Source organism: Archocentrus centrarchus, chromosome 21, assembly GCF_007364275.1.
Source record: "Archocentrus centrarchus isolate MPI-CPG fArcCen1 chromosome 21, fArcCen1, whole genome shotgun sequence".
NCBI classification, from domain to species: Eukaryota; Metazoa; Chordata; class Actinopteri; order Cichliformes; family Cichlidae; genus Archocentrus; species Archocentrus centrarchus.
In genome coordinates this window covers 10,874,309-10,894,771 of record NC_044366.1, presented here as the reverse complement: position 1 = coordinate 10,894,771, position 20,463 = coordinate 10,874,309, and the positions used below count along the sequence as shown (strand labels likewise).

Below are 20,463 nucleotides of genomic sequence, written 5' to 3'. Positions count from 1 at the left end.
AGTGAAAATGTTGTAACTGATCTCCTACCAACTTTGCCACCAAGCCAAACAGAACTTAATGTTATTGATTTGATTTGTGCAAAGACAAATGGCGCTGTTACATCACTGTAATTGAATAACAGTAGATTAGAACATTTTTTATTTTTGTGATGCAAACTGACTATAAGTCTTGCTTCAAAATGTATGGTAGAATCATATTGCACTATCCAGTTAATGCAGTTTTAATGGGATGAATGTCGTGGTAATGTTGTGTCTATGTTAAATATAATGTACATTACAAGCTCAATAACATCTGAAAGCTTTGTTAATGGTAATTTTGTTCAGCTGCTGCATTTCCACTTTCCTAAAATGAACTGTAACATATTTAAAATATGGAAATGTGCATGCTCCCTCTTTCTTCTTAGTGGAAATAATTAGCTAGCCCTCCTCTCAGATCTGTTCTTGTTTTCTGCAGTTTGGCTTGATCAACAAGTGGATTCTATCCGAGACCTGCGTAGTCAACTGTCCCGTCAGCTGTATACTCTCTGAGTGGTCGCTGTGGGCAGAATGCTCGCACAGCTGTGGAAGCCAAGGTAAAAACATTATGGGCTAAAAAACCTTAACTTAAACCATTGAGAACAACAACCTGATAAACAGACACACAGTGGACTACATATGCAGTGCCTCATTATTCCGTCTACTCAGACATGCACCAAGATGTTGAATTGTGCATGAATACATTTAAATGCATTAAAATATTTACGCGTATGTGTAATCCAGTGCCTTATTATACAGGAAAACAGTGTGCTGAGTTTTTTTTTTTCCTTTCAATAATGTTTATATTACTGTTTCCTCTTTGTTTTATATAATGCATGAAACCTAGTTTATTTAGTAATTTTTTTTGATGAACATTGGAAACTTCCTTTTGAAGTTATGTTTTAACAATAGGTGCATTTAAAGTAAATTTCACATAACTCACATTTATGGACACCATAAATGATTCATTGTGCCTAAATAAAATATATAACCTACCTCCGCGTGAGTGCAAAAATGCAATCACCAACCTGTGACATGCACGCTTGGTATCACTTTGAGCAAGTCATGTCATAACCTCATGCAATATACAAAAGTTAATGATTTAACCTGGATGCATACATTGTTGCTTCGGCTTCCAAAAGCCAATCTCCCAAAGAGAACACTTGTTATTCTGTTAATTAGAGAGACTCAGCGCTGTCTTCTTCTTAAGTTTATTAATTTTAGTTTGTTGCTGGCTGGCAGTTTACTTACAGTTAACCCCTTCTTCCAATACGCTCACAGTAGCCCAGGGTTTCAGCTAGGGACTTAAACTCAAAACCTTTTGTTTCACACCTCAGTCACTGCTACTGTGACTCTTTCTGCTACTATCACTTCATTCTCACACATTGGGAAACACATTTCTCTGCCTTGATGAAGGATTTGTGTCATATCTGTGTCAGACGATGCAAGGATCTTGTTTTGTCAGGATGCCATGGCAGCATTAATGTTTTTGGTTTGATTTTGAGATGGCAGAGCTGGATGTCCTTTTTGCTGCGTCTTCCTGGGGCTCACAGAGCTCGGCATCTCTCCTGGCATCTCACACACACATACACACAACTTCTGCCAACTGGATGGCTCATGGAGGCTTACAGGACCCAGGCACACGCTGCTTTTTTTTACTGCTGGCATTTGCCAAACTTTTCCTTTCACACATTATTAATGGCTCACTTGAATGAAGCACTTTTGTTGGAAACTGCAGGATCTGAGCATAAAGTGGCACGGTGACATAGATGTATAGTGCTGTTACACTAATTCCTCTTTGTCATGGGGAAAATATTTCATGAGCTAAAGAGAAGGCGCAGCCTATTTTCATTTCTGAATGATTCATCATCGCTCATTTCAGCCACTCATTGTATTAACAGTTGTTTTATGGAGCCTTATGTTTGTGTAGTGATCCATTTATGTCCCTCACAATGCAATTGATAGAATGAGCTGAACTAAGAGGATGAGTCCCACTGTGTTTTTATTGTTTTAAAGTCAACATCCAATGGAAATGTACTTGGGTCAGTTTTTTTCTTCTTCACATTTATATGTTTGCTTTTATGTTATGTAGGTCAGTCTGTGCGCAGCCGCAGAATCCTTCAGGAGGCTCAGGAGGAGGGTCGTCCCTGTCCCAACCAGCTCTCCCAGACCAAACCATGCCCCATAAGGCCTTGCTATGTGTGGTTGCTGAGTGACTGGTCCCCATGCACAGTTGAAGTATGACCTGCATTACAATTTTCTGCCCCTGTGTTGATGTCTTTTTCCACTGTACTCACCAGCCATGTGTGATTCCTGTGGTTAGCAGTCTTTCAGCATCGTATATGTCTACTTTGTGCAGTTTGGAAAGATGTTGCAATAGCTGTCTCTTCATAAAAATGCCCTGCTCAGTTTTGATCACTAGTGGTGCTGTGTAGCTACTAGCTGCTATGATTTTACAGGTGTATCTCGTCGCACATGTGCTTGCTCACAAGGAAAAATGGTTTCACACTCTTCTAATAACATACAAAAAAAACAATAAAACATGGACTTTTCAACAAAACAGGAAGAGCACAAGAAGAAATGCTGCTAACTAAACATGAAAAAGCATGAATTCAACCTCAACAAAACTGGTCTACAAATGTTTTTTGTGCTAGAAAAACTGCATTCATCATGCACACAATGCCATCTGATGAATTTTCTAAAGACTGAAGGCAAAAGGTGCATGCATAATTTTTAAACCACTGTAAAAAAAAAATAGCTTCAGTAATTCTAATTGGAGCTTGCAAAATTTTAATTGTTTTTGTCTCTCTCACTGATTATATGAATCATGAAACAGTAGTCCATGTGGTCAGCGATATTCAACAGAAAACGAGCTGTAAAAATGTTTAAATAAAGTTAAGGAATCCTTTGCAGATACTTAACGTCATATCTGTGTGTCTTTGCAGGGTGCAGAGTGTGGTGAGGGGCTTCGAAGAAGAAACCTGTCATGTTTTGTCCACTGGGGAAACTGGCATGAGTCTCCTCGTCAGCAAGTAAAGGAGGAGCTTTGTGGAGACATACTGAGGCAGCGTGTCCAGCAGGAAATGGAGCAGCCCTGCTTCGTCCCCTGTCCAGGTAACACTGCATTTAAACATGTTAGTCATTTTGGATTCACCACACAATTGCACAATTATTTAGTCCATCTTGCAACGTAATCAATAAGCCTGTTTTTGAACACACACTCATTTGCTGGAATCTGCCAATAAATTGCCCTTTTTCCAATTGGCTGCCATTTTCAGCTGCTAAATAATTGCAGAATCAATAAAAGTCACAGCGTTACTAATGACCCTTGTAACTCTACATTATCTAGTTTGGCCTGTCCAATAATAATAAGGAACCGTGTTCACACCATGACACCATATTCAATTTGATTTAGGAAAAAGAAAAAGGAATATGTCTTTTTGGCTAGTACTGTACCAAAGAGCATCAGTGCTGTAAAAGCAACAACTCAATAACTATAAAAGAGACAAATTTTACAATCAGTAACCTGGGAGCACTTTATTTCGTTACACTGCATTTTGTAACATCACATGGCTGCATAAAGCATGAAAAACCATCATCTGCTAATTGAAACATTTAGCAGATCGCATAGCTGAGAACAATCACTGAGCTTATCACAGCATTTAATGCCTATGGGAATTCTGCATGGAGAAAGCTTGTTCAAATGTAAAGGCAATAATTTTCCAATAGAAAACAATCCTTGTGTGCTTACTGCAAAATCAGTGTATGGAAAAGATCAGGATAAAAAAATTAATAGATTGCAGACCTATTTCTAAAATAGTTGGTACACTGTATAAAATGTTAATTATAAACAGAATGCAATGATTTACAAATTATTTCAGCTCTTTATTGAATGGCCATTTAGAATTTAATGTATGTTTCATTGAATTAAACCTGAAGAAGTTGTATGGTTCAAAAAAATTTATAATTAAATATTAACATTTTTCAATGTAAATTGCAATTTAGGGACATTTTTATCATTTATTAAGTATAATATCAACAAAAAACATTCTGTGCAAAGGATAAGGATAAGATTTTATGGTCATGATCTTTGGGCCCTCAACTAGTAAAAAAACAGCTCCAATACATTTTGAATTGCATACTTTAGTGCACATGTGCATGGGTAAATTACACATCTGTGAAGGCCCCTTTATTGCTGAATGGTATATACATTCAAATAAATTTTTAAATATATCACAGTATTGTAGAATGGCTCTGTAAACCTGTTAACTACTAAAAAAAACAAAACATTGTCTCTGACAAAGAAGTCCTCAAACTGATGAGCAGCTGAAATTTATCATTTATGAATGGGGGGAAGAAATTCTTGTGAAAACTACAGTAACTGGTCTCCCCTGTTGCTTGCATCAAATTAATATGAACATATATTTTAAAATTTTCACTACTACTTTGTGTCTTTATATCATTTCTGACATTACTGTGATGAAATAATAGTATAGTTCTCATGGCTTGTGTATTTATTTGTATTCATTTTTATTTATTTTATTTTTAGTTTAGTTTTATTTGGTTTAGTCTGCTAAGATTCTTTTCTTGTCATGCTCAAGGGTTGCATAGGATGACACCGAGGGCCGCAGTTGACCAGCGGGTTGCACTTTGAGAAGTGCTTTTAAGATTATTTGTTCTTATCAAAAATTAATGAATCAAGCCGCTTGTTGTACCACACAGATGAGTTGAGAAATGATGGTGAAACTACCTCAGCAGCCTATAATGCAAAAACTTGTTTTATTCGCCATATCAATTTATGCAAATTGTCTTGCAGACTTTTCCAAAATTAAGGCTTGCTACAGCTTCTCAACCTTGCTGTTTATAATATATTAACACTCCATGTGTGTTAAATCAAAAAGAACATGTAACCAACAATATAATAGACATTTTACACTGAATTTAAACTGTCACAGCAGGCTATTAATTGGCTATTTTGGTGAGGAACTGTACCATAAACCTTTGTCATGATTTTTAATTGGGTCTATGCGTAGTCAAGCTCATCACTGTTAAAGTCACTACAGCAACAAACAGACAACATATCATTATTAACTGATATTCAGCTCAGGTTTTTTTTTTGTTTTTTTTTTTATTTAGACCAGCCATTCCCAAAGTCAAGAGTTCTGCAGCCCACTTAAAACCAGAAAATCCAACTGGGCCAAATCTTAAATCTTCATTCGAATGGAAATACAAGAGAAAGCGATGTATTTGCTTAAAATTTTTATTCAATAAACATAAACAACACAGTGTGATGTAGTGCTGTGTTAGGCAAGGCAGAGGACCCCAAAGCAGGACTCAATAGGCAAGAGTAAGATTCAAATTTCAATTTTAACCACTTGAATGTAACACAAGAACAAAGCTGGATGGGTGCCAGCAGCAGAGATACAAACTAAACTGAAAATTTGACTTGACTTGGACATAAGCATAAGGGAGAACAAAAGCATGAGAGCACACAGTTGGAGGAACAACAACAATGACCTGAAAAGAAACAAAGAGAGACTGAGGCAAAATATACACACAGGTAACGAGACAATAGGGAACACCTGGGAGGGAGACACAGGAAGCAAAACTAAACACACCGCACAAGAACCAAAGACACACCAAAATAAAACAGGAAGTAACTAAACACGAAGCCCAGGACTAGGACACATGAACTTGACATCAGGGAACGGGATAAACAATAAACACACAAACATCCACAACCAAAGAATACACGAGGAATCCAAATACGAAACACTACATAATACATTTAACGGAATATTAAAGAACACAAAACACAAAATGCTGGGCCAACAGCCCGGGACCATGACACACAGGCTGCTGGCTATAAATTTCTGATAGTACCCAGTCATCTGAAAAGAGCAAATGCCAATATGTGACCCACTGGAACACAAACTTCAAAATAAGAGCAGTTAATTTAGGCCAGAATAATGAGTAATATCACATACTAATCACCTCCTATTACCAGTTTTAATTCACTTTTATATAAATAGCAAAATTTATGTAAATATGTAACTATACATACTTGTGAATAATTTCAAACTGAATTTCTGTTGTTACTGTGGCACACCTGCAGTACCTTCACAGCCCATACTTTGGGAATCACCGATTAAGACCAAATGTGATGCCTTAACCAAGAGAGCTACAGGCCAGGTGACAGCTTTGACCTGTTTCACTTGTCACCGTCAGCCTTTCCACCCTGAGAGTCTATAATGAAGCGTTACTGTCCTTAGGCATATCCCAGCTGAACAAGCAGTACAGAATATATGTGATTTATTTATTTTTGGGAGCAAGACAGGCAATCATTATCATAAAATCACAACCTGAAAAAATGACCTCCTTTTGCATGGCTATTTCCATGTAAGGCTTTTGTTAATTTTTGCTTTGAAGCGAGAGCAAGCAATACTCGCTTTTGTTCATATCCCTCTCACCCTCCTCTGATCCTCTCCTTGATTCATCACTCAGCCCGCCTTTGCTCTGAGCATTGGCTCAGATTCAGGAGTGCTTGATGGCGAGAGCAGATGTGTGTGTATGTGTTCATGCAAGTGTTGATGTGATGGTGGCAGACGCAGAGTAGGGGCCAGAAGAGGAGTTGTTGACATGCTTGTGATGTATGTGTGTCCGTGTGTGTGTATGTGTGTGTTGCTGTTTGCTGTACACTGTAGCTATTGCCACAGCATGTTTCCAGAGTTCTAGCAGCATGAGCGAAGAGCTGATAGACTGTATCCATATGAAGATAAAAGATAATGAGATGCTTCAATCCACAGACAGTCACTAATGGATGTTCAGGGCAAAGAATCAGAGGGTTGTTCTGGCTGAGTAGCCAAGGCTGTGGGTGATATTATCACTACAATGTGACCCTATCAAGAAATACAAAAGATATTTGTGTTTGACATTCAAAAACCAAGCAGCCTTTGTCCTTTTAAAAAAAATTTCAAACTAAACCAAATGAATTTTACCTCTCCTTTGAGACGCTTTCAGTACTGGGTTTTACCTTTACAGTCTGGCTTGGAGTTATAGCTTGTATTGTATAATTTATAACACTGGTTGGTCTATTACTTCTGAATACCCACTGGGCTGTCTGAGTAATTTGTTTGTGCATTTGTTACATTATCAGCCGCAGATGTGTGCTGAAGTTGTTTTCGATCTCTTTTTAATGTTCCAGGAGCTAGCAGGGGAGCCAATAAAACGATCCCTGAAATAGTGTTGGCAAGCTGAATATAAACCACCCGCAAGTATCTGAAAAGAGAATCTGACAGTGTTATTGACCAAGTTGTGCTATCACTGATGTTTTACTGTTTTTTCCCACAGGAGACTGTCATTTGACTGAGTGGTCATCTTGGAGCTCTTGCCAGTTGACCTGCCTGGAAGGGCGGAGCTTTGAAACCACCGGTCGCCAAGCGCGCTCCAGAGCTGTGATTATTCAAGACATGGAGAATCAGGCCAGCTGCCCAAATCAAGTCTTTGAGACCCAGTCCTGTAAAGGTACTGAGGAGGCCATGTAATCATAGTTTTCATACAGTCACGTCAACAGTGCACACGTCGGGCAAAACAGGGATTTTTTCTTTCTTCTTGACTGTTATTATTAACCAAAATGCACAATAGCTGTTAACTTAAATGCACCAAATACCAGCAGTTTGTTAACATCTGCTTGCAAAGGTTAGAGGAAAGCACTTTCATGCACTTTCACAGTTGCCATATAGCTCAAATCCTTCCTTCTCCACAGGACTTCAGGTTTGCAGTGATGGATCATTTAAATTGACATTGGAAGCAAGTGTGGATTAGATTTGTGTTGCATAGTTTAATGTATGATTTCCTTGTTACTTCTGCCTTAGAACATTTGATCACAGTGATTCTGAAACAACTGATGAATTAGCATTGACCAACTAACATCAACTTGTTAATGCTACAGAAATCCTTTCCTTCTACTACCACTACTACTCCTGCTACTACTACTGCTGTGTTATAGTGCTGTATATGGATTATAAGCCAAAACTCCAATTCCAAAATTTTCAGGTTATCATCTGTTTTTTTTTTCTTCTTTTCAGAGGTTATCTAAATATTTGTGGCTAAACAGATGGAAAATTTCCAGTTTTGTGCTGCAGTTCTGATGAGTGCCCATGTTGGCTGGTATGTTGGAACAGGACTCCAGCCCCGGCCTGTTTAATAAGTATCCTGCACTCTGTTTTTTCAGTACTTAACAGACAAAGTTAGCATTTGCTCAAGCTCATGATCGCCAAAATAAAAGTAGAAGGATAAATATTCTCCACGTTAACACTAACACGGTAATGACTTATATTCCTCCCCTAGAATTATAAGTCCTCTGTGCCAGGTTCTATCACATCCTTATGTTATGTTTTAAAGTTAAGTGGATTCTAGCGGTAATTGTATGTTTACACTAATGGCATAACCTTTACACCACCTCTTGGATTTGTGCGATGTCGTATGCTGCATTCCATTTATCTCGGAAGCCAGATGTCAGAGCTGGGAGTGACGTCACTCCCAAGTAGAGTGCTTTCCGGGAGTAAAATCGGAAAAGCAAAGAAAAAACAGGATTTGTTTGGCTTCATAGCAAGGTAGAGCCATTCACGCATCACTAGCAATACAGTGCAGTGCTTGTTTTTTTTTTGTTTTGTTTTTTTTGCACTGTTGCACCACATTCAGGAATAGAATCTGGTCAATCCTCTGCATATGGCTCAATTAACGAATTGCAAATACACAACAGTGGCAGTACAGAATAACAGTTTTAGTAATATTTATGTTCACAGCTGCAATCTGACTTCAAATTTAATACACTAATAGAAAGAAGAACACCTTAACATTGTCTCGTCTGGCACATGGCTCTGAATGTGAGCAAAGCAGCCCCACCCACTTTCTGTCTGTGAGGTACAGCCAATCCGAAGAAAGTTGGGGTCCTATTTTTGAACTGTTAACCCTGCAAAGTTACTAGAATACTGCAAGTAAAGAAATCTGGAGCTGGAACTGAGAACATGCTGTAGGTTCCTTTTAATAATGGCCTCAGAGAAGAGCCAAACACCAGGCTCCCCGTCAAAGGTTTGGTGTGTTTGTGCCTGCACCACCACCCTACCTCCCAGCATGTTGTATTATGTCTTGTGTTGCTTTAACAGCTTGCGTCTACTGCCCTTAAGTAGGCATAAAAAATCAGTTATTGCAAGTTTTAAAGTGTAACCGAGAAGCTGAAAAGCATGCCCCCAAAACCTTTGAACCACTCAAGCTGTTTTTCTTTTTTTTCCCAGCTTTCAAGTTGACCTTTATTGTCTCCATAAATCTACAGATAAATAAATAAATAAACACAGGAGAAGATTAACAGCATGGCTACATGAAAGGTCATCATTTACCTTCAGAAAAAGTACATTTCTCCTTCTTCTACACCGTGCGTCTATTACAATTTTAAACACTCAATATTTAAGAACAAAAGCTTCTTATCCCTAAGACGAGTCAATGAAGTGGAAATCACCTTCTGTTAAACATTCAGTAAACTTAATATCTTCTCGTAACGAACACAGAAAGAATTTTTTTTTTTTATGATCCCGTGCATGTAGCAGAGCACTACCTTTCTGTTGGCAGTAAAAGGCTAAAAGGTTTCTAAAAATGGTTTCTAAATGGCTATCTGTGCTGTAGATGGCAGTTTGGTGATTGTAATTGCAAAGTTCTCATTGAAACTGTGTCGCAGGAGGTTAGCACTTCAAAATTACAAATTGCAACAAAGAGGCTATGATTAAACAGTCAGCATTTGAACCATCGAAAGGTCATAACTGTTATTCCACTTATCCAATTTTTGATGAAACATGGAGGTCAATACATTTGACTGATTATTGACTCACAAATTGGAGATATGTGTATTTACAAGACACCTGTGTGACTTGTGTCTCTGAGTTTCAGTTAATTTTGGGTTCATTGTGTATTACTTTGTTGGTGTGTTGATTGTTTCATTAAATAGTCTTGTACTTTTTTGATTGCCATTCTCCCGTGTGTGTGTGTGTGTGTATGTGTGTGTGTGTGTGTGTGTACGTATAACCTCATCAGCCACAAAATTTTTTGCCTCTTGATTGCTTTCTTTCCTCTTATTAATTAGCTGTTTTAAAAACACAATAGGGTAACTGTAAGCAATAGCAAATATATACATTTTAACCTAGCGTGCCTTTATTCTGTATTTCTTGTGGTGTTTCTTTTTGTTAATTTTATCCCATTTTTTAGCTCTGCACATGTGGCTAGAGCTTCCTCTGGGAAAATAGGAGCTTCCCTGAAAAAGAACAGGCATCTTTCACCAATTTTGAGCTCATTTTCATCACCTTTGTCTCATCGCACACTGCGTTAGTTGAAAAGGTGCAACTAAAACTGCAATATGTCTTACTATAATGAAGCAGCAGGGCAGAGAGGAGTGGTAGTTAATGTCAATCTTGGCCTGACGACAGGTCTGGATGCCCAACACAAACTGCTAATGAGCATCGTCTCTGCCTCTCTGCCACTGCAACAGGAGGAAGATGCCACAGTTACCAATGGAGGACAGGAGGATGGAGCAACAATGAGAGAACAGTGTGGTGTCAGCGCTCAGATGGTGTCAATGTTACAGGTGAACAGTTGCTGCGTCTTCTGGCCACCCTAGATGGGTCAAACAGAATCTCTCGTGGGAAAACGCAGACGTATTCTTGCATAAATTTAAATCAGATTAACGCAGGCTGTAGCTAAAAGTGTCCCAGTTCTGTTTTTGTTCCCCCATGCTGAACTGAATCATTTTTCAATCCAGTCTGGATCACACGGATATGTGCTACAATATCAGATAATTTGATCGCTCAAAAAGAAATTTGTAAGCGTTGCCATGACAGTAAGTGAATTTGCTTTCATTCATCTAAGAAAGCTATTACACTGGTAATATTAGCAGAGGTGGCTGTAGCAGGTGGTTTAGAAATAAATTTAGATCAGGATTTTCTTGTTGGTTCAGGGCATAATTGGAAACGAGACGCTGGAAAAGATCCAAGAAGGCTGGATACAAGATCAGATATGACATCTTTTGCATTTGTTAATCTTTTGTTGAATTTATAATACTAATATACTGTCCATGGGATGTATCCTACTACAAATATGATCAGCTACTTTACCCCCTCTCAAAAAAATCTGATGGTACTTCACAGTTTCCCATTGGAACATGTTTCTTTTATGTGCTTATATATACACTCACACAAAAAGCATGGCTTTAGTGTAGTGTTCTAGTTGAATTTAACACCTTATTTGATCTGCGTAGTCTCAGTGGAGCCTCCATTGATTTCTGCCTCTTAACATAAGTAATCAATAAGCCAGACTCTGAGCTGCGAGGCTTTCAATCCATATAAATATAAACGTGCATTTGTATTTGTGGGAAGTAAAGCAGGCATAGAGAAAAAGAACAAAGGTAATGGTATTGTGGGAATGAAAGCTTTAGGCAAGATTGATGTGCTGTAAATAGTGGTTGAATGTGATCTTATCACTGCAAGGAAGTGTTTCTGGCAAATATGAGCCCAGAAGGAATAACCTCCCTCTGCAAAGAAGGCAACAACCTAAGGCATTAGTCTTTGATATTTTGGCATGCAATTTTCCATGTTGGAATTAAAATGTTCACAAACTGATCAGGGTCTCAGATAAGCAACTGAGCCCATTAATCTGGTGTGACAGTACATTAATTTAGCAATCAATAGGTAAAGGAACAGAAATAAGAACACACTGTCTTTCTCCAGGGGGGTGTTTCCCACAAAAAAGGCCCACCACGCTCAGACACTGCCATCCTCCGTGCACAAAACCGTTCTCACACTGCACACCGGTAAGACCATTGTACTTTGATCAGGCAGCTGTGATCTCTGTGATTCTCACTGTGTTTTTTCTGTTTTTTTCTGCTGCCTCCGCATTTTCGGTGGGGAGTTAAATGGATTTTGACAGATGACATTTTTAATTCGGCAGAACAGGCCATTAAAGAATAATCAGATTAATACAGAAGAACGTGGGCTCCATGTCAGTTAGAGACTACACCTATGAGGTGGGGGGACTGCACACAAGCAGCATGAAAATGACAAATAACAGATTTAGCTTGAAGTTTTACTGCCCCTTAGAGTACCCCCATGTTACTGCACCTACAAATGCAAAGCTGTGAAATCATACAGTGCATTTGGTTCAGGGTCCCTGCTTTTAGCCTGAAAGATGCAGTCTTATATGTCTCCAAATCTGGGAAGTGGTGTAATCTACCCCCAGCGGAGCACCATTTAATGCTGGAAAAAGTAAACCTGTGTTTAGAGTGGGAAGCATTTTGTACAAGTTGAGTAAAACAGAAGGGTCCAAATGCCTGGCAGACCATTTGTCAGCAGTGCTTTGCAGGAACTGGAAAGCAACAACTGCAGTCATCTTCAGCTTGCTGTAAATGATGTTCTTCTGGCCTTCTTTCTCCCTCATGCAGAGTGGAGTGTGTGGGTGTGAGAAGGGTTACACTGAGGTGATGACCACTCACGGTTTCTTGGACTACTGCACCAGAACCCCAGGGGTGGACAACAATAAGAAAGCTGATGTGAAAACTAACTCTGGAAGATTAAAACCCGGGCCATCTAAGGCCAAAGACCTCTACAATGAATGGACCTTACGACCTGTTGGTCCAGGTACTGAAATGGAAATCATGTGTACAGCTCAGCCAGTATTGTTATGACCTTTGAACCTGACTTTGTTGCTCACTGGGGTGGAGGAGGAATGTGCTTTAGGTCAATTATTTTGCATGATTTCTCATTATATATTGTAAGAAACAACAATGTTCAATAGACTATAAACCTGCCTAAAATTCTAGTTACTCTTCTGCTACTGTATCTATTTGAAAAGAGAAGAATCCTACTTATTTATTTTGAAGTGCAAGGGAAAAGTTCTAAAGCTATCCAGAAAATACATGTAGACTTCCATATATTTAAAACTTTTTTTAATATTAAAAACCACTTTCTGATTGCACAGATGGAAGAGTAAAGCTGTGGGTTTACGCTGTGACTGCTGTTGGATTCATCTTAATACTCTTCATTATAGCATTATCGTTCCTGGTCTGGTAAGTACCATACTCTTCTCAATGTTCACAATCTCAAAAACAAAAGCTTCATTGTGGGTCGTGCACATTTTCTATGAAAACGGAGAGCATCAAGTAGCAAAGGGACTTCTTTTCCTTGAACAGAACCCTGCCAAGTATGAGTTATAGTCTACGCTATACTTTGTCTGCTGTGTTGCTGTTATCAGATAATGGAATTCTTTGTAAGGACTGAAATCAAGTTGGGCTGCTTTGTGCTACTAAGCCACATGAACTCTTAGCTTTTTCTTTTTTTCTTTCTTGTCTGTGCTTTTTTTTTTTCCAGTAAGCCATCGAAAACCACTAAGACATCTCCCCCACCGCAGAAGCCCTTGACTCTGGCCTATGATGGTGACATGGATATGTAACCAGGCTGCTATACCTCACAAGGACATGCTCGGCCGCAGACAGACTCCTGACTGTGTTCCGATTGTTAGCAAGCACATCCGTCACTTACTGTTGACTGTTTGCTCGGTTTTTGCAATGTCTCAAATAGATCGGCAAATAGCAATGATCACACTTGATTTGCTGCTGAAGGGTAAGAAATCTTGCTATAGCCAACTGTATTCCTCGAAGAAGAGGAACCAAAGCTGATCAAAGTGAAAAAAAACGAGACATGGACCTCTAGTTTCTTCTTTTTTTTTTCACTTTTCTTTTTAATGCTTGCAACGTGAACGCACAGTTGAAGCACTGTTTAAAACCTGTGAAACAAGAAGAATGCACAGCTGTTGATCTTGGAGGGTTTTTTTTGTTTGTTTGTTTCAAGAATTCGAGGGACACCCTGGTTGACTCGTCAGCAGTCGCTTGTGATATTCAAAGACCCGCAAAGGTGGGAATATCTTTGTGAAAGGAAATGTCTCAAGCCTTTTTGAGTAAACTAAACAGCCTTTTTTTGAATTTCTGACAATAAACACGATGGTCTATGCACTACGTTAGTGCTGATTCTGTTTTCCTTTCAAATGACTTTTCTAGTGTTTTAATTGTAATGCAAGTTTTTGCTGTCAGATTGTGTTTTGTTGATGATGCCATATGTTGTGTATATGTGAAAACCAAATGCGGGCTTGCCTTGAGTTTAACAATACAATGATGCAGTAATTTCTCCTCCCTAATTCTCCCTGGATGCTCAGCCACTGAGGACAAAAATTGAGGAAGTAGGTCAGAGTGGTGTAATTTTTACAAGAAACAAAAATGGCAGACTATTTTGGTGATGACTGCGACATCGCACGGAATGCAAATTAAATTCTGTAATACCAGAATACATGTATGTGAGGTACTGTATGATAAAGATCATACCTCATATACAGAGCTTAACAGATTTATTAGACCACCTGAAAACAAGAAAACACAAATATTTTAAAAATATGTAAAAAAAAATTATATTGGTATTTATTGGGCAAGTAATAAACTGAATTCATATTTTTATATCCAAATTTGAGTGGGAACACTGGACTTCTCTGAGTAGTCGTAAATTAATCGAGCGTAATATTCATCCACTAAAACTTTTTCTTTTCAGGGATACAAGTAAATAACTATAATTTTGCATCTTAATAAAAAATAATAATAATGTGCTTTACTGTTTTTTTCAGCGTTTTTGTAAAATAGTAAATTTGAAAATTCATTGATACCAAGAATAATTATATTTAACATTAAAAAATATTTTAATGAAACAACTTGCCCATAGTGGTGAAGTAACCATTACAGAAACATAAAAAATGGTTTTACTTATTACTGTTAATTTAGGCGAGCTGTGGCATAAAACTTATACTCAGTGGTGATTTAATAAATTTGTTAAGCACTATATACTTTTTCACTAAATGCAAGGCAAGGAAGGACTAATCACCAAAACATGCAGGAGCATAGAGAGGACGAATTATCCACTGGATCACACACAGTGCTTTAACAGAGCAGATGCGCTTTATTTTCTCCAAAAAGGATGTCATATTTCCATCATTTATTCATTTTATATCCAAATACAAGGCCTGCACAGTGCAAAGAAAACTGTTTTTTGAAAATATTGTGTTTTTACCTCTTTTTTTTTTCATGTTTGTACCATAAATACAGGGCTGTAGACATAAAAGGTGGCAAATACCAAATATTTGTGAGCACGTATCAGGCAACTTCTTGTTTTATTTTCTCTGTAAAGTCTTTTTTTTCCCCAGCCCTGTGATTTTTTTTTTTTATATATATATATATTTCCACTTATAGCATCTTGGTAGCTTCTAGACATTTTTACCTTCCTTTTGTGCAATATTCATACAGCCCAGTGGAGAATTAAGTTCCTAGTATTGGGGAATTTTGACTCTGACCAGAGTTTATGTTGTTTCTCATTCTGCCAACACTAACTGAAGATTTGGTCTCGTGTTATCTGACCTCCTTCTGAATGTATTTTATCAGGAACTCTATAATCTTTATGGTTGTGCAAAATATGGTTGTTACATGACTGTATTTCAAGAACTGATTGTATGTAGGCATGCTAGATCCATTTTGGCAGAACATGCTCCAAGTGGCCTTGCAAAGATTCTGTTTTACAAGTTGCCAAACATTTTAGAATAGTTTAATTTACATAGTGTTTCAAATATTTGGCCAATAAAGTGACATATGGTAAATGACACATATTATAAGGATAAATGATAAAAGTAAAACCTCTGTTAAAACTTTCAGAGAACATGACCTACTAATTAATTACCATATCAAACAAAGAACAGCCTGACTTGATAAGAGAACTCTGTGGGTTATGTCCCAAACAACAAAAAGTATGTTCACCCATTGTTTACAGCATCATGCTACTTGTGTTTTTATTGTGTGTACATGGAGAGCTGGACAAAAATGCAAATAAATTGTGGAACCATGTGAAATAAAGCGCCGTCTTCCTCCCTCTTTGGTGCAGCTTTTAAAATATTTTTTAGAGGGATGCTCTTGTTCTCCTGTGATCTCCATTGGCTCCTTGACTTTCAAGTCTTGATAAATTCTAATTACTGATACAGGCTCAGAGGCAAAGCCCAGAATAGATAAGCTGCTGATAAGATTCATCTTGCCCTCCAGTCAGATTCCCAGTCCGATAGTCCCGCAGGATGCAAGCAGGTTGCAGGGAAACAGTGTTTAAATCTTTTGTCTCATCTAATTCATTTATTTAAGACTGTCACTTTTGTTTAAGAGAGGGTTGAATTCAAATGCTTGTGTCACGGCCATCTGATCTGTGGCAAAGATGTGGGCTGATCTTGTCATGTTCTATTCATCTCATTTTAGTAGCTTTCAAGACATATTTGCAGATTTTAGTGGAGGCTTGTGAGTAGAATGAAAAATGGCTATTTTAATTAATTTTATTTGTCTATCATACGAAAGCTGGCTGATTCTAATAAAATGCTGTATCCTGTAGTTAGGCAGGGCATAATGAATGTTTAGTATGATCAGTGCTTAATGTTTTAAAATAATGAATGCTTATTATCTTTTGTTACTAATTTATTATGTTCTAATCTACAGCCCAGAAAAGTGAAGCAATTCTTAGAGATTTCCTCCTTCTGCCTTCCTAAAATGAATCTGTTAATGTATTTTCCAGAAAAAAAAAAAATCTTACTTTATGAATGTATTAGACATTGTTGGCCAGCAGTTTCTGGGAGATAAAGGGAAAGCAATGAAACAAATAAGACAGAAGTGTAAGATCCTCTCTCAGAAACAGCCAGCTGCATTCAAACTCAGACATTCAAAATCAGCTGCATGTCCCCGCTTCATTGCAGGTCTCTTGATCACCAGTATTCTCCATGCCTTTAGGATAATCACATCAAGGTTTATATATCAGGGTTTAATTGCATGAGACTCCCCTGCAGTCAGGATTAATCACTACTCCTGTTGAAGCTGATAAATTATGACGTTTCTTGAAGACTGAACACAAGGGCAGCTACCTATGACTCTATTAATTTATTCAGCTTGTAAGTTGCAGGTTGAAGTTTAGGGGTTGGGGATGGAAGATATTTAAAACTACTACTGCCTGATTCAGCTACTTGCTCTCTAGTTGAACAAATATATTAAAAATAAAATTGAAACACATGACTCTGTATAGAATTTTCTTGAGTGTGTTTTCAGCCAGTTTTCAGCCATTTGCATGTTAACACATTAAAGTGAGATGGTGATGATAGCAAATATGTCATGGTAGATATGTATTGTAATTGTGAACATGTTATGCCGACACTGATATTTAGCCCAAAGGACCACTGTACCTTAGAAGACCACAGAACTGAGAACTGAGTGGCTGCAGCTCTTTTTAAATATGACCTGGCATCACATGCTTCCAGTAGTGTAGTGGTTAACCCATTTGCTTGATAAGCGAAAGGTTGCTGGGTTGATTCCAGCCAGAGACATAAATCCCCTTTGGGGTTGTATCAAGAAGTGCATCTGGCATAAAACCCTGCAAAATCAAATATGCTGAGCTACCTGCTGTGGTGAGCCCTTGCTTGTGGCAAGGAAGCAGCTCAAAGTAGCTTTTATCACATAAACGATCACACTAGATAGGTAACACTGTCTAGTTGTTGTACACCAAATGCACACTAGACTGAGCATGTGCTTGTGTGTGTATTTTGGTAGGTGTTCTAAGAATAGAAAGACACATTAATGAATATCTGGTACTCAATTTCACAGTTAGGCTCAGTGTCTAATTAATCAAGAAGGAGACAAGAAAGACTTTATTCCAGTCCACCCACTAACTTTCTGACTTCCATTTTTGATGATTATATGATCCAGCAAACTGAGATCTTAGAGCGCAAAGTTGGAACATGGAGAACAGCGAGGTCAGAAGGATAAAATGGTGCAAGCCTTTGTAATTAATAAAAATCCTAGTTTCCACATGGGGTTGATGAAGTGAGGACAAATTGTTGTAATAAGGTCAGCACTTTTCATTTTAGTTAGCAAGAGTATTTTGTTCAAGCTGAAACTTTAATGTTCCAAAATGGTCAAAAAGCAGGATGATTGCAATAAGACTTTCTTTTATGCTGCACTGGAAAAATGATGAAGCACTGATTTAAATTTACCTCAGTCACTGTTTAGAGGCAAAAGATATCAAGTAAATCCTGTGAAATGCCAAGAGTTCTTGGGGCAAATGCAAACTGAGACACACACCAACAAAGTAATTAGGCTATTTGTGCCTGTATTTACCTTACACTTGCTAAGAAGCCAAGGTTGTAAAACACCGTTCCTAAAATTAAACAATTACATTTCTATTCTTCATCTCCTCCTAACTGCACTGGATTGTTTGTGTTATAGAGATATTCAGAAAGACACAAAGCAGCAGCACAGACAGGAAAAATGAGAGCAACAAACTAATAATAAACTTCAAATCTCAAGCACAATAGCCTGAACAGTTATTATAAATGTATTGAAAATGTGCCAATTATAAAATCTGAAATCATAAATAAGCCTTTTATACTTTGACTATACTTGATTGCAACTAATATAACAAAAATAAAAGAACCAAGGATATGCATTGTGTTAGTGAGTGCACTTATGCAACACTGCATATACAGACACAATATACAGTATATCTTGTATAGTGACACAACTGACACAATAAAGAAGGGCTCCTTTATTAGAAAATCAAGACAGTGCATCTGTCTCTCTTGACAGGTTGCTGATCTTAGCTTTGTTAAACTCATTTGTCTTCCAGTTTAAAGACCTTCTTTCCATTAAAAGCGATGATAGTCTTTTTTTTTTTTTGTCCTGTGGCAGAGTTACAGTTGTCAGAAAGTGATAGGTGCATTTATATCTCTACAGCATACTACAGTCATATCACCCTGTACTTGAGCATATTCCTAAATCAGCCTGCCTTTATCAGTGTCTGAATCACTATAAATCAGCTGAAGACTGGACATTGGGCCCCCAGAATGATTGTTTACCAGTTTCATTCCAAAGTACAATCTCTCCCAGCTACAGCATGACTGCTCATCACCAGGGATTAAAGTGGGATTTGGTAGGTAAGGAAAAGGAAATAAGTCACATATTAATTAGTTTGTGAGCTCCAGTAGATTTTTCTTTGTGTACAGACTGTGATCAGCTGACGTGTGCTGCTGCTCTGATATCCACTGCTCTTTGTGGATTTACTCAGCTGAATTCAATAAGATATAAGCAGATGTTACGTGAGCTATGTGGCTGATTTCCAACCTCTAGACAAGGTAAAGTTTAGTGAGTGAATCTAATCAGCATCATCACCTTAAATATAAACTGATGTCTGCTACCCTTGATGTAACATATTAACAGTACCCTAGATCCATCTCCCCCCACAAACTCACCACCACACTGGTTCTCCTGGGCCTCAATACACACCTGAACAACTGGGTCCAGGACATCCTCACCTGCAGACCACAGACTATGCGCAGGGGAGGGATGGGTCTCCTGATCACAGGTGCATAACAGGGCTGTGTTGAGCCCCTTTCTTTTCTCCCTCTACACACAGGACTGCAAAACCACCCATGAGACGAACACCATCATAAAGTTTGCAGACAACGCCATTGTGGTAGGCAGGATCACATCTAGTGATGAAGCTGCCTACAGAACAGAGGCCGAGAACCTGGAGAACTGGAGCCAATAGAACATCCTGATCCTCAATGCAGCAAAGATGAAGGAGCTGATCCTGGACTTCAGGAGACTGAGGCCCCTCGCCCATCGCCCCATCACCATCAGGTGCGAGAGAGTGAAGGTTGTTTAGAGCATCAAGTGCCTTGGGGTCAACATCCTGGACCGTCAACACCACAGCATCGGTCAAGAATGGTCTCCAGAGGCTTCACTTCCTGAGGTGCTTGAAGAGAGCATGATTCCCACAACAACTGCTGGTGAGCTTCTAAAGGTCAGCTATCGAGTCCATCCTCACATACCGCATATCATTATGGTTCTCTCACTACAGTGCAGACAACAGGAAAACTCTCCAGCGCATCATCAAGACTGATAAGAGGATCATCTGCACCCAGCTCCCCAGACTAGAGGACATTTACAGGACCAGCCGCACCAGGCAGGTCACAGCCATAGTCAGGGACAGCACACGTCCCGGACGCTGACTCTACACACACACACACACACACACACACACACACACCCCGCCCTCTGGGAGGCACTACAGGACACTGTACGCCCAAACCACAAGACTAAAAAACAGTTTCTACCACAGAGCTGTTACACTGCTGAACTCTGACCATATCAAACTAAACCACGGCACCACTTTTGTACATTGCATACAGTTGCAAATACACTATTAATTTGCTGTTCGTACCCTTTGCTCACTGTAAATATCACATCCTTACTTGTTTTATTTATATTTCTTATTTTCTATCTCTTAGTGTTTGTTATTT

The 20,463-nt window shown here is 38.5% G+C and overlaps 1 protein-coding gene across 1 annotated transcript in view; it reads left to right on the top strand.

Annotated features, from left to right (window-relative positions):
- Positions 1-15,917, top strand: part of thsd7ba (thrombospondin, type I, domain containing 7Ba) — a 115,587-nt gene extending 99,670 nt beyond the window's left edge. Inside the window, exons 19-27 of the mRNA XM_030758123.1 lie at positions 455-572; positions 2,108-2,253; positions 2,961-3,129; positions 7,366-7,539; positions 10,553-10,648; positions 11,787-11,869; positions 12,497-12,692; positions 13,033-13,120; positions 13,422-15,917. Of these exons, the coding sequence (XP_030613983.1) occupies positions 455-572; positions 2,108-2,253; positions 2,961-3,129; positions 7,366-7,539; positions 10,553-10,648; positions 11,787-11,869; positions 12,497-12,692; positions 13,033-13,120; positions 13,422-13,503 (1,152 nt within the window). The 3' untranslated portion in view covers positions 13,504-15,917. The remainder of the gene's footprint in view (positions 1-454; positions 573-2,107; positions 2,254-2,960; positions 3,130-7,365; positions 7,540-10,552; positions 10,649-11,786; positions 11,870-12,496; positions 12,693-13,032; positions 13,121-13,421) is intronic.
- The last annotated feature ends 4,546 nt before the right edge of the window (positions 15,918-20,463 follow it).